This window comes from Euprymna scolopes, chromosome 30 (genome assembly GCF_053919585.1).
Source record: "Euprymna scolopes isolate OS-2025 chromosome 30, ASM5391958v1, whole genome shotgun sequence".
Classification (NCBI taxonomy): Eukaryota; Metazoa; Mollusca; class Cephalopoda; order Sepiida; family Sepiolidae; genus Euprymna; species Euprymna scolopes.
In genome coordinates, this window is record NC_136511.1 from 21,406,538 (window position 1) to 21,422,574 (window position 16,037).

Below are 16,037 nucleotides of genomic sequence, written 5' to 3' on the forward strand. Positions count from 1 at the left end.
TCAGCGGCTGTATTTTGAAATATCGAACGGTGCATTCGTTACGCGAGATTAACGTAAGTTGTATGAGCTCCGTTATAGAAACAATTTTAGAAGTAAAGTACAAAACACAATGCTAAGGATGGGGTTTGACACCGAAATATATTTAATTATAAATTTCAAACACTTATTTTCATAAAACTGCGTTGTAATTTGGCTTTCAAGCGCACTTGATGCGTATTTTATTTCATTAAAATCAAATCAACGTTTCTACAACGGAATTCACACTCCCCGACGTTTTATGCTGTTTTAGTATGTAGAATAGTTCTCGAGGTTAAAGGTGTTTCTTCATAGAGAAGTTGGGGTATTATACTACGTCGGAAAACATTACCAATTGCAGAATATCGGTTAAATTTATAGGGGGGTGTATACCCGTTCCGGTACGCCAGTAAAATTTCTGAAAAATCTCAAAACGAATAAAAATTGAAATGAGGATAAACACCATCAATTTAACGAAATTAATAAAACGCGCTAAAATATTGCGGAAATCCTCGCTTACAGAAACCAACCTATTTTACAGAGTATCGTTGATCTGCTGCAATTAAGTTAGTGATATGTAATCTGTTTTTTGAGGGAGATATATTATTTACGTAACAGCTTGTTCATGCATTATAAAATGTTCCTTGTAGTTGACACACATTTTAAATGTTTATTTAGAGAGGTGACAGTAGGTACACGTTGAAGACATTTATACGGAGAGAATTGATATGTACAATACATACTTTAAGGAGAGAATGAAGTGGTATACATTGATACATACTGAAATGATTAAACGCATTACCTTTTCTCGTTGGAATGATAAACATAGAAAGACAAGTTATAAAAAACATGATTATTTATTCTTCGACCGGTCGAAAATGATTCTGTACTTCAAGGATTCAAAGTTGTTACATGGTTCCTTCAAAGCCTCCCGCTTCCAAGAGGGTGCCCTGACTGAGAATCGGTCTGATCCTCTGTCTCTTCTCTCAATCTGATTCTCTTCTCTAACTTCGAATCCTTTCATACATTGAGATATCATTTGTGCCATGACATCAAACGTATGTCTGGTCAACGGGACCACAACTCACGTGTTTCAAACATGCGCAATTTGCACGTTTCGCAACCATTTCTGACGAAAATGGAATTTCTCATTCTCTTTGTTATTTTACAAAGAAATTTAACCTACTGTTACAGAGAGAGAGAGAGAGGTGGGTAAACGTGGAGTGTAGACACGTTTACCAGAACACAAGCTCAGCTGACCAGATTACGTATGAGTGACGTGGTCAGGTTGGCTAGATCTGTGAGATTTGATTTGGGCTTTGAAGAAGACGGACGGCTTTCCGTTGTCTCCCCTTCTTAACTGGGGCGGGGGAGACGAACGCCGACGTGTGTAGAAGAAGAACCAACACAGACCGATTTCACTTCCACCTTCTGCAGGACCTCTGGGGAAAGTGAAATAAAAACTATAAAACCCATTCATCGTCTTGGTGTGATAAATCTTCGTCAAACAGGTATCAAGTCTCCCTCCAGGATGAGAAATTTCCAGATGGTCCAACATCGAAGAAGCAGAGGTAGGTTCTGAAATTACGTCACACACACGATTCCTTTTATGATAATCAAACACACAACCATTTATATTAGAGACAATCATACGCACACGGAATCCTTCTTATGTTATACACTAAAGGTAAATGGTGCCCCTCGATGATAACCCTATGTAACACTACTTGTTAATACTCTTACCGATATTTTTATTATGCATTCTTTCTAAGAATGTGAATAGATTTTCCAGCCAAATTTTATTTATAAAATATTTTAAAAGAATTAACAACTTAACTGGACATTCCATTAAAAACCTATTGTTCTTATAGGGTTCGATTCTCGTTTTATCTGATATCATTTTCATTTAACTAATTCTCTTTTTTACTTACATGAAAAGGGGACAACCCTTTTCATGTAACATTACAAAAGATTAGAATAAATAATTTGATAATCTATAATATAAATCTCACCTGTCTGTTTACATATATATATATATATATATATATATATATATATGCATGTTTCTATGACTTCCAAATACTTTTGACTGAGGTGACGGATTTTCACGCGATAGGTATCATTTTGAAGTTCTACCCTTATGAAAATAAATATCCGAAAATTGACCCAACACTTTCATTTGTTCATTCTCAACCGGCCAGTTATGTACAAGGAGGGGTCGCTTCTTCACTTACATTTTCGAAAATAATCCGCGTCTTTTCGATTGTCTAGCCTTAATTTAAACCTACGTCACTTCCGGTATGGCGAAAGACGCAATAGCAAAGACGTTACTTTTTTTTTGACACCTAGGCAACGAGGCTAGTATAAAAAGAATTCAGAAAACTAACTGTTGTAAACAAAATTTGGAGACTGATACGGAATATCTCCAAGTTCAGAATCAGGATCAGATGTCCAAATGTTTCAATCACAGAAAACGTAAATGGGAAGAGAAGTGCTAAACCAAAGAAAGATATAAATATCGCCCCCGATATACGGTGGCACTATGATACTTTTTTTAATGTAACGAAGTGGAATACAATGTTTTGTCGGCCCCTAGTTACGGTAATTACCTCGCCTTATCATGTTATTAATGATTAAATACGTGTGTATTATGCTGTACGATATTTTGTTACTAATTTGTTGCCGTATCCCGAGGTTATGCTGTGTTCTTAAACCTACTAGGAAGCTTTTTATATTTTTGGCAAGGTGAGAATCGTCTTAACATGAAAATATAACTAAAAATCAGCAACTGTCATCCGTCACGGTTATAGACCTTGCACATATCGTTGGCTAAATTTAGCTAAAGCATCGTGCGAAATTAAACAAATACAAAACCAATATATTGTACATATTGTGAATGGATTCATCTCATTTGGGGATATTTTAAATAGATTAGATACATAGTGTGAATGCGGTATTGTGGTGATGTCAACTAGTTATTGAAAATATACCTAGTGGACGCCCCCTGCCATACTTTCCTCCCCCCATACGGATTTTGGTCTCACGCTACATTAAAAAATATCATATTTTCAAATTTTTCTGAAGAACAATTTGAAATCTGTAAAAGTGTTTGCATAAAAAAGGGCAAAAGAATATCGAATAAATAAAATAAAACTTTCAAACACTCGTCTATCTGAAACCACTATCAATAATTTTCCCCTACTCTAAACCTATATGTATACTCCATAAACAAAGCACGCCTGCGAAACTCTTGTTTGCCTGCTTTCCAGCTCACTACAAATTGGCCACCTTACAGTCCAATGTAGACAAATAATTGAATTGCCCCTTCAGTCATCCATTTTAACTAATTCTCACATTTATTAGTTATTTTCCTATTGACTATTGTAAATATTAGAATTTTCATGGTAAATAAACATTAAAATAGCATAAAAAACAGAATTTGTCACTCGTCATGGGCGCGAACCTCACACCTAGTTTTCGCTAAATTTTAGACTGAACGACTAAACAGTTTTTACTTTTTAAAACTCCCTTTTAAAATATGCATAGGCACATTTTATCGGAAAAAAAGAACCAACAAAATTGACGAATCACATATGCAAATACCTCCCAGATCGGATTACGTACGGAGGTAATAAATGTTAACACGTACATTAATATATTCCGAAAGCGAATCGTACGAAACAAAAGGTAATATTATAAGCATTAATATTTCTTATAAACGTATCATGTTTTCTGTCTAAATCTATTTTAAATAATATTTTTCCACTAAAGTATCAGATTTAAGTATTTTGTTAGTCTTTCAAATTAAGTATATATTTTAATATGTATTTTTTCTCCTCCCAAATCCCATTCTTTAAAAATCTGTAAAAGTACGAAAAAATATAAAAAAAAAATCATTTCTTTGTAATTTTTTAAAAAATATTCTTTTAAGATCGTATTTTATTAGTTTAACGTCAACCAAGCATTCCTTGTTAAATTGGTGACCTTAGTGTTTTTGTTGTGCTAAAAACGAATCTCCCATTAAGATTTGGATCAAACACGTAGTTTTCTGGACGTGAAGTCCAACGTGCACAAGTTATGACCCAATTAACTAATTTCTAACGATCACAACGATATTATGCGATTGACTACTGCTCCAGCTGACGAGAGCTTTTAGAAAAAGAATTGGTTTACTTTGATTTTGTATTTTTGCAGACTTTTTCATAAGGCTTTTGTTGTTATAGTCTTTTTTTAACAATCTAATAAATATTCGCGTGGCTCCTGCGGGTCTTATGATTTAATTTCATAATCAAGAATTGAACACTGCATGTATTAAAATAGAAAAATGCAATCTTGAAAAGTAATACAGTTAACCTTTAACATAAAGAACAAGATATTCTAGTGCAAATATAATAAATTTATGATTTAGAATATTACAGCATTAAAATTGATTATATAGTGTAAAACTGAGTTGTAAAAGATTCTTAATACGGCAATATTTTATTTTATTTTGTTTTTACTAAGATTTCTGGTCCCTTTCTTGTCCATTTTTAAGCTTAACCATATTTCTTTTCATGCTTGCACTTTAACAATGCAATTCATGACTTTCCCACGTTTCCAGATTCACTTGTCTCGTTTCATATTTTTTCCCATAAACATAACATACACACATGTAATAACAATGTACGCCACTTTTTTCAATAAAATCCTGCCAATTATCTCCCTTTTTTATTGGTTTCACTTGTTACTTTTCTTTTCGCAAGAGCGGTGATTTGGTACGGCAGTTGTTGCCGAAGTGACGTGTTTGCTCTGAAAACGAGTAAGCCAAACATTCGCTTACAATACGTTTTATTTCAGAACTTTTGTTTACTGAACGGAAGTCTTTTGGGGCTTTTTTCCAGAGTAACTGAGGTGATCTATAAACTGTAATACTTTTTTGAAAATCGGTCGAAAAATGAGTAAGCGGTGAAGCTTAAAATAAGTTCAAAATGACTTAAACTCCACTTAAAGATATATTAAAACACTGTAGTATTTTAATTATATATATATATATATATATATATATAATGGTCGAAAGCAAATCCTATATCATCGTAGTCTAATTTATATAAATGTAAACAGTAAAATAAGGTGATACCTAAATACGAAGCGAGATCTTTCGAGCTCGCGAATTATATTTAGCGTCCAGTTACAGGCTCTAAATAACACATAAGATCACGATAACAGCTAGCGAAATTTGCAGACAATAAGATGAGAAAAATATAACTAAATTCAATCTTTGTTTAATTTCAATTTTTTGCCCCGACCAACATAATATATACATGCAATAAGTATGTACGGCCCCTTTCTGCTTTCAATAGAACCCCCAATTATATCCTTTTCTTTCCTTATATGTTTTACTTGCTACTTCTCTTTCCGCTAGAGCGGTGAATTACTAACAACAGTTGTTAAAGAACGTTGTTACTATGGAAACTAGTTAGAAATAAATCGCTCACCTTCCGTTTCTTTTTATACATTTTTTTTTCACGATATTGAACGCCAGTAAATAAACTTTTGTACTGAACGAAAATTGCATTTTTTTTTAGTTTTTAGTAATGTAATACCAAAATACTAAGTAAGTTCGTGGATTATTTAGCGTCCAATTATAGACTCTGGTGCTAGTGCAGAGAATGATCCGTGCTATTTTTTTTTAAATCGTATTTCAAAGTTTAATTCTTTTTTTTAATTATCCAATTGGAGGCTAAAAGTACATCCATAGTACAACAAACCCTCTCTTCCCCATGTTAACAATGGCTTTTTAAATAAGGTTATTTCAGCACGGATTTCAGCACTGTGCACGAGTAGCCTGAATTAGTTTGCATTCGAATTGCTGTAACAGAACGCTAACGCTCATTGAGAGAGCATCTAACCTTAAGATGTTTTTTAAACTATAAAACCTGTATGTGGAAATCGAATGTGCACAAATTTATAAAACATCATGTCATTTTATGCGGGAGGTTGTATGATCATTTATTAAGACATTACCTGGAGAAAGTCTTCAGTAATTTCCATTGATATAACCCCTTCATATGTTCTAGAAAAACATTACACGCCTTTTAAATTTCTATATTTTATGCAAAATCTTCTACATTTTTTAACTCTTCCCTGCAACCACTTTCTAACAGAAGAGACGTCGCGAGTCTGTTCTGTTTATATAGAATTACATAGTAAATTAATGCATTATCTAAATATGAAGGATCCGGCGATCTTAGGAATTATATTAAACGTCAAATTACAGACACTAAACGGCACATGAGGGATGAAAACAGTACGTGAAACTTATGAAAATTGTAGAAAATGAGACTAGAATAATATACCTAATATAGGTTGCATATGAATTGATGTAACAGTGCTGTTTACGCTTGTCTTGATATTAGCCGCATGGCACATGTGCAATATTGCAGAACCATTGTGTAAAGGAAAGGCACAAAAATTGAAAGGGTATCTGTGAGCTACGGAAGAGAAACCGTATATCGGCATAAGATGAATATGGCCACAGGATACTTCTAAACCCGTGTCGAGAAGGTAAGGTTTTCTAAAGTATATGATAGGCGAAATTAACGTAGACTTTTAAAACGATATGCAATGCGTTGGTGAAACACCAGTTATATATGGATTTAGTTAAAACGTTATTGTAGCTTTTGCTAATTGAGAACACAGCACAAAATAAATTTTATTATTGCGTAAAATCTTTTTTCTATTTTCTGCAATCTCTTTTCCAGAGAAGATACATCACAAGTCTTTCTCTACTCTCCCGGCAACTACTTTACTGAAATCCAGTATAGGGTCCCATTTTGCAAACTTAAAAAAAAATCAATCAACCACCACTATATAATTCCTAATATTCTGTATGTGTCAATATCTAAACACGGATTCCATGAAACTTTTTTTTCTATCAGAACTGCCCTGCTGGTCTGATTCTCGGTTGAATACAACATGGTAAACTTCAAATCAAATGTAAACAAGTTCATGCCAGGCCATCCCAATTAATATTAAAATCATACCCAATTTACACCATTATTGATTACTACATAACAACCATAGATTCATTAAGTCTTATTCTCGAGTGGCTCTCTCGTCTTAAAATAAAAGAATCCGTAGAAGTGATATGATTCAATTATTAAGAATGCAATATAAAGACTGACAACAGTGAACAAAACTTTATAAAATGACGATTCGTTGAACATTGTAATATAAAAAAAAAATAATGCAACTATTTTCATTTCAGATGCCCGATGTCGAGAGAGTGGTAATCAACACCTCAAATGAATTAATGCTAATTTGCCCTCCCGGTTATGATTCGACAAATGGCTACTTAATTTATAAATTGATCACTGCTAATGATCTCCAAGAGATACGCTCACGACTTGACGGATTAACGCTACGTAAACGACACTCGATTGCCGTCACCAAGGTTTTCAATAAACCTCTTCTCAGATATGCCTGTGAACGCGGTTTCCGAGACATCGTGAAATATCTCTTGGACGAATGTGGACTCGATATCTCCGAGCGTTACACTCCTCGTTTCATATGGTTATCGCCGTTGCGAATATCTATCTATAATCAAGATATTTCAATGGTTCTATTGTTGATAAGTCGAGGAGCTGTCGTTGTTGGTAAAATGGAAATAAAGGCCGGTCCTTATCACGATTTAAATATCCGTAATTTTTCTATGCAATCGATTTTAAATTGTTCGACACATGGAACGTCGGAATTACTTCCTGTTCTACCTTTGATTAGAAATATGGCCTTAGATGAAGATCCTGGTTCTATTCTAAGAGCTACAGCCCTCGGAGACATGGACGGAAAGAAGATCTTACGAGCATATGGAATAAGCGTTAAAAGCAACTGGTCTGGCGATAACACCCTGTGCATTGCCATCTTGAATAAACGCAGCGAGGCGGAGAACTATCTGCTGACTTATGGTATATTCACTTTAAAGGATCATGTACGAGCCCTGGAATTGTGCGGAGCAACATTTATTGCATGCAAATCGGATATAGAGCAAGGCCTATTATGTTGGAGGAAATCGATACGACTTCGTAAAGAACATGGCCGTGGGGTTTCCGATGAATTATTCAATAAAACTAAGACTGTTCTTGGGGTCGAGTTTACTTGCGAAAAAGAACTCGACATGATGGCGAATTCTAAAGACGAGCTTAATATCCAATCGTTGATAGTTCTTGCCCGATTACTTCCTCCAAATAATGCATTTCTTAAAGATACTTTTGTGAATGTGGCACAGAAGCGTGTATTTCGCACCCACTTATTGCAAGCGCTAAAGGTGCTTGCAGTCTTGTCGGAATTCCCTTATGACCCCTACAGGGGCGAAGAGGATCCTGCTAGGGCGGCTGGCATTGCATTAAAGTGCTTGTTGCGCGTTCCATTCTCGCGTAGTCCTGAAAACATTGCTGAACTCTTATTAAGATTTAAAAATCTTTTTGATGCCTTGAATTGGTTTGACTGGGTTGTGTTGCTCAAGGGACCAGTCGGTTTTTACCACGCGCTGTATATTGCCCTCTTTTCAAGTTTAAATAAAAATATAATTGCCATGGATGAATTTGATCTGTGCAAAAACGATAAGGCGTGGATTAAAGATGGTGTCAGCGGCATCATGAAGTTGCCGAGTAATTGCCACACGACATTCCTTCACAGAGCGGTCGAAGATGGAAACACAATTCCTGCTATTGCTTTCATTGTCAGTTGCACAACTGATGCGAATGGCATGGACAGAGCTTACCAGACACCTATGCACATAGCCGCGTACTTGAAATGCGAAGAATCATATCTTACATCTGGTGAACTTGTTAGCAGACGCTGGAGGTCATGTTGATGCGATGGATAAACAGGATCATACCCCATATATGTTGCTTCAACACAATGGCGTTATTATAAACCCTCTAAAATTTCTGTCCTTACAATGTCTGGCCGCGCAAACAATTCACACACATAACATCGAGATTCCAGAAATATATCCGAAAATATTAGTGTCGTTTATACAACTTCATTCAAATGATAATGTTTACACTCCGATAGACAAATCTGGTTCCAGCTTATTAGATTACATTGTTAAACAATTTAATAGTCCCATGGTTTATATATATTATTAAATAGATTTTTGTCATGCATATAATATGCGTATTGTGACGGAAAGATAGAACATATTTATCTGTTTAATCTTCGCATTTATGGAATCTCTTTAAAACATCTTGTGTAATTTTCTTTAATTGTATTTGTTAGATGATGTTTGAGCTTGTATAAATGGGTCTTGCAATAGTTAGCTAAAAACCAGACGAACTCAAGCATTTGTGGTCACACGACGTAAACACCCTCGACAAACCCGACAGGGAGCTAACTCTCGACCCAACACAGATCCCTAGATGTAAAAGATCTTTCTACTCTAGTAGTTTCTTCCCCAGAACCGCTAGACTTTGGAATTTCATTCCAAGTCCCTGCTTCCCTAACTGTACTGACATGCAGAAGTTAAAGTGTAACGTGAACAAATCTTGGTGCCCAAATCTCTACATAGTACCCTAGTAGATGTTACCTTTGATAGTAGCCCTCTACACTGAAAAGTAAACGTGCCTTGCTTGGGGTGAAAAAAAAACTAAAAACCTAAACGTGAAATTTATTGTTTAAACTGTTTTACTCTTGACCGTATTTTAATTTATGTAATGGATAGCTTATTTTTCTTTTCATATATATCACACTAGCAGGGGTACCCGGCGTTTTCCGACTGTGTTAAGGTTGTGTAGTAAGGAACTCCCGAAGTTGATTTTTTTTTTTTTTTAATTAAAATAAAATAAAAGGTCCTAATAGCGAGGTGTAATCTAAACATAGGCGTTTTGGAATGAGTGTGGTGTTTAAAAAGTGGTAGTTGGAAGGCAGGCATGCTCGAACCCGTAATGCCAAGGACTAAAACAGATTATAAAAAGAATGTGACGTCCAAGCTGATGTCTCCATCGCAATACCGGAATTCCTAAGCGTTAATTTTAATCATAGACAATCCAATCGAGACGATAAGTTTTCGAAAACGTCAACGCAAAAAGCGATCCGTGTATGTACAACAAATTAAAAAATATGCATAATTGGGGCCGAAAGAAATGTTTTTAGCAAATTATTCAATATTTGTCGTCCGAAACCTTTGGCTTCAAACCGATATCGATCTCGTCGAGAAGCGTTGCGTCTCTAGGAAGTACATACATACATACATTCACACAAATGGACGATTGAGATTATATTATAGACTAGTCTGGATGCCTGACGTTTCCCGGGTATGTGTGCGTTTAGCAAAAATAAACGTTCTAGTAAACAGGTAGGCTCGAAGTCGGACAAAAATGGTGTAAGTAATTTGCTTGAGAAAAAAGGGGGGGATTGCGAGCTCAAAAAAGTAGTAGTCGAACCCTTCCCCCCGAAGGATAAATAAAAAAAAAAACGTGACGCGTTCGCTGTTGCGCCCATCGCAATCGGAATTGACGTAAGTTTAAATTAAGGCTAGACAATCGAAAAGAGGGGATGACTTTCGAAAATATCAGGGAAAACGGCGGCGACTCCTTGTAGAAATGTGCCAATTTGATGAAGAAATTTATGTTCTGGGCCAATTTTTCGATATTTTTTCGTCAGAAAAGGCAAGGTTTAAACTGATACCGATCGTGTGAAAATCTGTCGCCTTTGTTGAAAGTTTTTCTAAGACATACATACTTGCATACATTTTAACACACGGGGTGGGATTTATATTATAGATGAATTCGGTCTTCTAATTTGTAGGTGAGTTTTCTTGTTTTGATTAATTTTTTTTTTTTTTTTTAGAAGGAAGCCACGTTTAACAAGGCTTGAAAACCACTCTGGGGTAAAGGTTATTGCGTGTACAGTAATAAATGCTACAGTATCATAGTAATCGTTAGTATTGGAGATTTAATTAAGTGGGCAGTTCATCAGGAATTTTTTGTGTTCGACTTGAAGACATCCACATTGTAGTCAGGTGGGAAACAGGGAAACGGAAGAGTTTCACGGGCGTGCACTTCTAAGAAAGAAGCTTTGTTCATGGAATCTACGTTTTGATTTAGGCACAGATAACGAATCTGGAAAATGACAGACAGTGATTTCAGCTAGACGGGTATTTTTAGTGAAAGATTGGCGAGGGGGGGATTAGAGATTGGAGCTAGGACGAGCACTTGCCATGGAAATAAAGATAATACAAAGACAGGCTCGCAACGTCTCTTCTGTGGAAGAGAGGTTGCAGGGAAAAGAAAAGGGCATCCTCCGCTAGGCGATGAAATCTATTTTGTGCTCTGTCAATGCATGATATGCGGTTTCTACCCGCTCCAGCCCAGACGTGGCAGCAGTACTCCATCCTTGGCTTTTATGCAGATAGAGAATTGCATCAGTATTGAGATTTTCTGGAGCGGTAGAAAGAACCTATCATTTTCCCAGCGACCTAAACAAGGCGTGATGTACGGGTACCATTTGAGATAGGGAGTTAAGCTCAGGAGCTTCTCCAAACATGGAGCCTCCGTGAGACGAGACCCATCCATTTCACTTGATACCAGATGGGGATCAGAGCGTTGGTTTTGTAAAGATAGGATCTTGGGGGTTTGTATTACTGTACACATAGCTTCGAAAAAGTCTTCAAAAACCAAATATATAACAAATATTATCAAAGGCAAGATAGGTTACTTTTCTACCTATCTGGATATATTTTTTTTGTTTTTATTCAGCTCGAAAAGAATACAGTGTTTACCGATGTATTGGAAAATTCAAAATGGCGCACGACACTCTCTTTAACACGGTAAGTTCAGGAAAAAATGTTATGAATAATAAACTAGACAAAATACTGTTAGAAATTGGCTCATTATATGTTACCGTGACACAAGTTGATATATATTCAGTGTTTTTAATAGTATTTTGTCTAGTTTATTTATAGCACCTTTTCTCAAACTTATAATGTTAAAGAGAGTGTCGGGCGCAATTTTGAATTTTCCAATACATCGGTAAACACTGCATGTGTTTCGAGCTGAATAAATATGTTACATGTAATAAAATAAATGTATCCAGTTTGGTAGAAAATGAACTTATCTTGCCTTTGATAATATTTATTTCTAATATATTTGTTTTTTGACAACTTTTTCGAAACTGTGTACAGTAATACAAAGCCGAGCTTGGTTTTATATGCATTAAAAGTAACCAGACACCTTTTCCCCCACTGTACGACGCGCTCACGATCAGAGAAGAGGATCAGAACTTTGTCATTTACGGCCTTTGATGTGTTGCCATAGATTTTCGTATCATCAGCATAGATTTCAACGAATGATCAATGGCACAGTCCATGTAATGCTGAAGATACGACAGAGTATATCTATACTAAACAAAATATTTTTTTATTATAACGGTGTCTACACGAACCAAGTTTAGTAATTAGACCATGTCTCAACTCAGCAGTCAACATTGAATACATTGCGACTTAATGTGCTTTTAAAATTCACACTGTATAAATATCTGCTTCACAATTTTGAATCATATTTATATCCGAGAAATTGACATTCATTTTTGTCTCAGAATATATTCTTAGATAGATCTGTCCTAACTTCTGTATTACATGGTCAGTGCAATTATTTTATGAGTTTGACTAAACTGTCGCTAAGTGGCGCTTCTATCAAGGAACCGGGGGCGATAACTCGTACTTTTAGGGAGCTTCTCCGGAAACATTATCTTAAAATACATGTAAATTTCTCTAAATATGCAAATTCGTTCATTTCATTCAAATTATTAATTAATTTTAAAATTACATTTCTTAATCTTTTTCATTGTAACGTGTTTCTAATCTGCTATTTCCCGTTATTTTCAACAATTTCATCATTGTCTCCAACGCATGTAAAGTGATTGTCGCCATAAAGAAATCAGCCGCAATCGGGGAGACGAATTTGGGAGAACAAGGAGTCTTTTATTTTGCCCCTGGGTAAATTATGGTGTAAATCACTGTCCGTAGAATAGCTGCTGACATGTGTTATACATGATAAATATTATCAAACGTATAACAATTTTAAATTAATTTTATTTTTGGCAAATCACACGGTATCGTATTTGCAAATTCATATCTGATCGGAGTGTTTTCTAAACAATTTAAATTATGAAGCAAGATGGCGGGAAGATATAATGCTCACAAGATTATGTAAGCATAAAAACTGGCAACAGTGTTTAGTTGAGGAAGAATGCTTTAATTTAAATCCGTCTTGAATATTATTTCATTAAGTGTTTAAATTAAGGCAGATTCAAATGTGTATTTTATCGACTAATGTGTGTATTAAGAAGCTATAGTAATATGGGTTACCGCTAAATAATACTACTATAGCTTTTTATTAGTTTATTAACCAACGATCTTTCAAGCAAACTACCCGTCCTTGTAAATGTATATATGTGTTACTTATAAAAGTTACCATAAATCGGGGAAATAATTAATATATACCATATTTGTACTATATGACTGATATTTAAGGCCGCCTTACCTTTAGCTAAACGGGGATATTTTTCCTACATATGAAAATAGTCGAGTTAAACTGGTGAGGATCTGAAAGAATATTAGACGCTGTGACAAGACAAGGCTATCTTTGTAGAAATATTGTTTTGTTTTAGCAATCTTAAATAATAGATGATTCGAAATCTGCAGGATGCTGTGTCTGATAAAACAGCCGAATTGATATGTTCCGCTTACCAAAGGGACAACACTTTTTGAAACAAAGAAAATTACATTGGCGTTAACAGAAAAGAGGATACGCCTACACTTAAAATATACTTTAGAAAAAAAAAAGTGAACAGCATATTTCATGTACAAGCAGAAACCGTTTCTCGGTGTTTCCCAAGGAAATATAATTATAAATTATATTTTAATTGCTAAGCACCCTCTGGAATAGCGTTGCTCTTTGTAAGTATGGAACAATACTAATACAGATTTCGTCAGAAAAAAACTCCCCATGACATAACTTATTATCTGGTGCATCGTCGGCTTTTACATTAAATACGATTGAACTGCTGAAAAAAAAATGAAAATGTTATATTAAATAAAATGCCAAAACATAGCTGTCTGATGTAATTTTTTGAAACTTAAATCATAATAATTATGATTATCTTATACAAGTGAGAAAGTACTATTTCATTTCGTTGAAATCGTTTTGTAGTTTTGTTGACTGAACACGCACTTAAGTCATTTCATCTGCATTCGTCGATATCATTATTGAATATTTGTAAATGTGGTATCAGAATAAATGTGATATATTAAATTATTTATGAATGCATTCTAGAATGTTGTGTAAAAAAAGAGGACCAATAAACTGGTTGGCTATTCATGCCCGGCAGTTTGTTGTTGGCTATAGTTGAAGCACATATAAATATGGAATTACAAAAGTGTAATGATTCTTTCCAAGCAAATGTGTTTACATAATAGAAACATTGTCGTTATTTGTAAGGAACTCGTATATATACAATCTTTGATGATTCAGCTTCTGGTGCCAATAAATATAGACGTTGTCGGTAGCCTAAGCATGATCACAAAACATGAAACTTCCATGGGTAAGGCAAGTTGAAGATAAGATAAAACCAATAATTTCTAATGATTGTATTTTGTCATGGAAAAAATGTAACTTTGTTAAAAATCTATTTTTATTTTTTATTTTTAACCCCAAGCGAGGCATATTGCCACTTTGTTGTAGGGGGCTACTATCAGGGGCATGCGCATCAGGGGTAGTGTGTAAGGTGTTGGGAAGCAAGACGTCGGTTCACATTCCACTTGAACCTCTGCATGTCAGTACAGTTGGGGAATCAGAGACGCGGCAGGAAATTCGAAAGTCTAGCTGTCCTGGGGTAGAAACTACTGGAGTAGAAGGATCTCTTACATCTAGGAATCTCTTGTGAAAGGGTGGGATTTAGCTGCTCGTCAGGTGTATTTACGTCGAAGGGGCACAAGTGATTGCAGGTCAGAGTATTCACCGTTAAAGTACTTGGAGAAAAGGCAGAGGGATGCAACATTTCGTCGATGGGACAAATGCTGAAGTTAAGATGATTGTTCTGGACCTATCAGATTGGCGACTCTCTTTTGAACCTTGTATATGAGCGAGCGACTAGTGGTAGATGCACCAGCCCAAATATGACAACAATACTCCATACATGGGCGAACGGATGCCTCATAGAGGTATAGGACACTTTCACGCGTTAGTATCTTTCTAGCACGGTAGAGAGAACCTAACTTCTTCGCTGCGGTCCTGGCGATACTCTAGATGTAATTGTGTCAACTCCTGTTTACGGGGTGTGATAGGCCGAGGAATTTAAAGGATGTACTGTCAGATAAAGAGGCATTGGCCATTGCTATAGGTTTCTGAAGTGTGTTAAACTGAATTTCAAATATATGGCCATTATGATATTAATTTGGAGAAATTTTCTGAAGTATTAGGAGGATAACATCGATTCTTTCCACTCGTATCGATATTCAAATCTAAACCACCTGTTCTTGTCGGTGGGAGAATAATTCAGAAAAAAAACTTTAGTAATACCATTTACTGTAGGACTTGGGCAGAAGTGGACGATAATTACCTCCTGTATTTTCATAGTAAACATAAAATACACGAGCTTGAAAGCCAAATTACAATGCAATTTTACGAAAAAATACTTTACTTGTTTGAAGTTTATAATTAAATATACAATAGGGTACACAAGCTAAGGAACGGTAATTTTTTTAATGACTTTTATCTTTATCTATGAAAAAGGATAACATTTTTGAATTTTTCAATATTTAATAATGGTTGTTTAAATAAGAAATTTTCTTTAATTTTTATTTCGAATACATATAAGTTTTTTTTTTTTTTACAGATAAATAAACTTACTTAAATTACAGGCGTTCAAAAGTTAAGAAACGCGGAAAATTAATACAAACTTTATCAATCTTAATTACTTAACAATATATCTACTCCGATTACTCGAAAAAAAGCTATCTATACAAGAAAAACAGCTTATTTGTT

General features: G+C 35.1%; 1 protein-coding gene across 1 annotated transcript; it reads left to right on the forward strand.

The window, feature by feature from the left end:
• Positions 1–3,578: 3,578 nt before the first annotated feature.
• Positions 3,579–9,424, forward strand: LOC145254588 (uncharacterized). Its single transcript, XM_080113194.1, has 2 exons — positions 3,579–3,702; positions 7,262–9,424. Exon 2 carries the CDS (start codon positions 7,262–7,264, stop codon positions 8,864–8,866), a length of 1,605 nt encoding a protein of 534 aa, XP_079969320.1. The 5' UTR covers positions 3,579–3,702; the 3' UTR covers positions 8,867–9,424.
• The last annotated feature ends 6,613 nt before the right edge of the window (positions 9,425–16,037 follow it).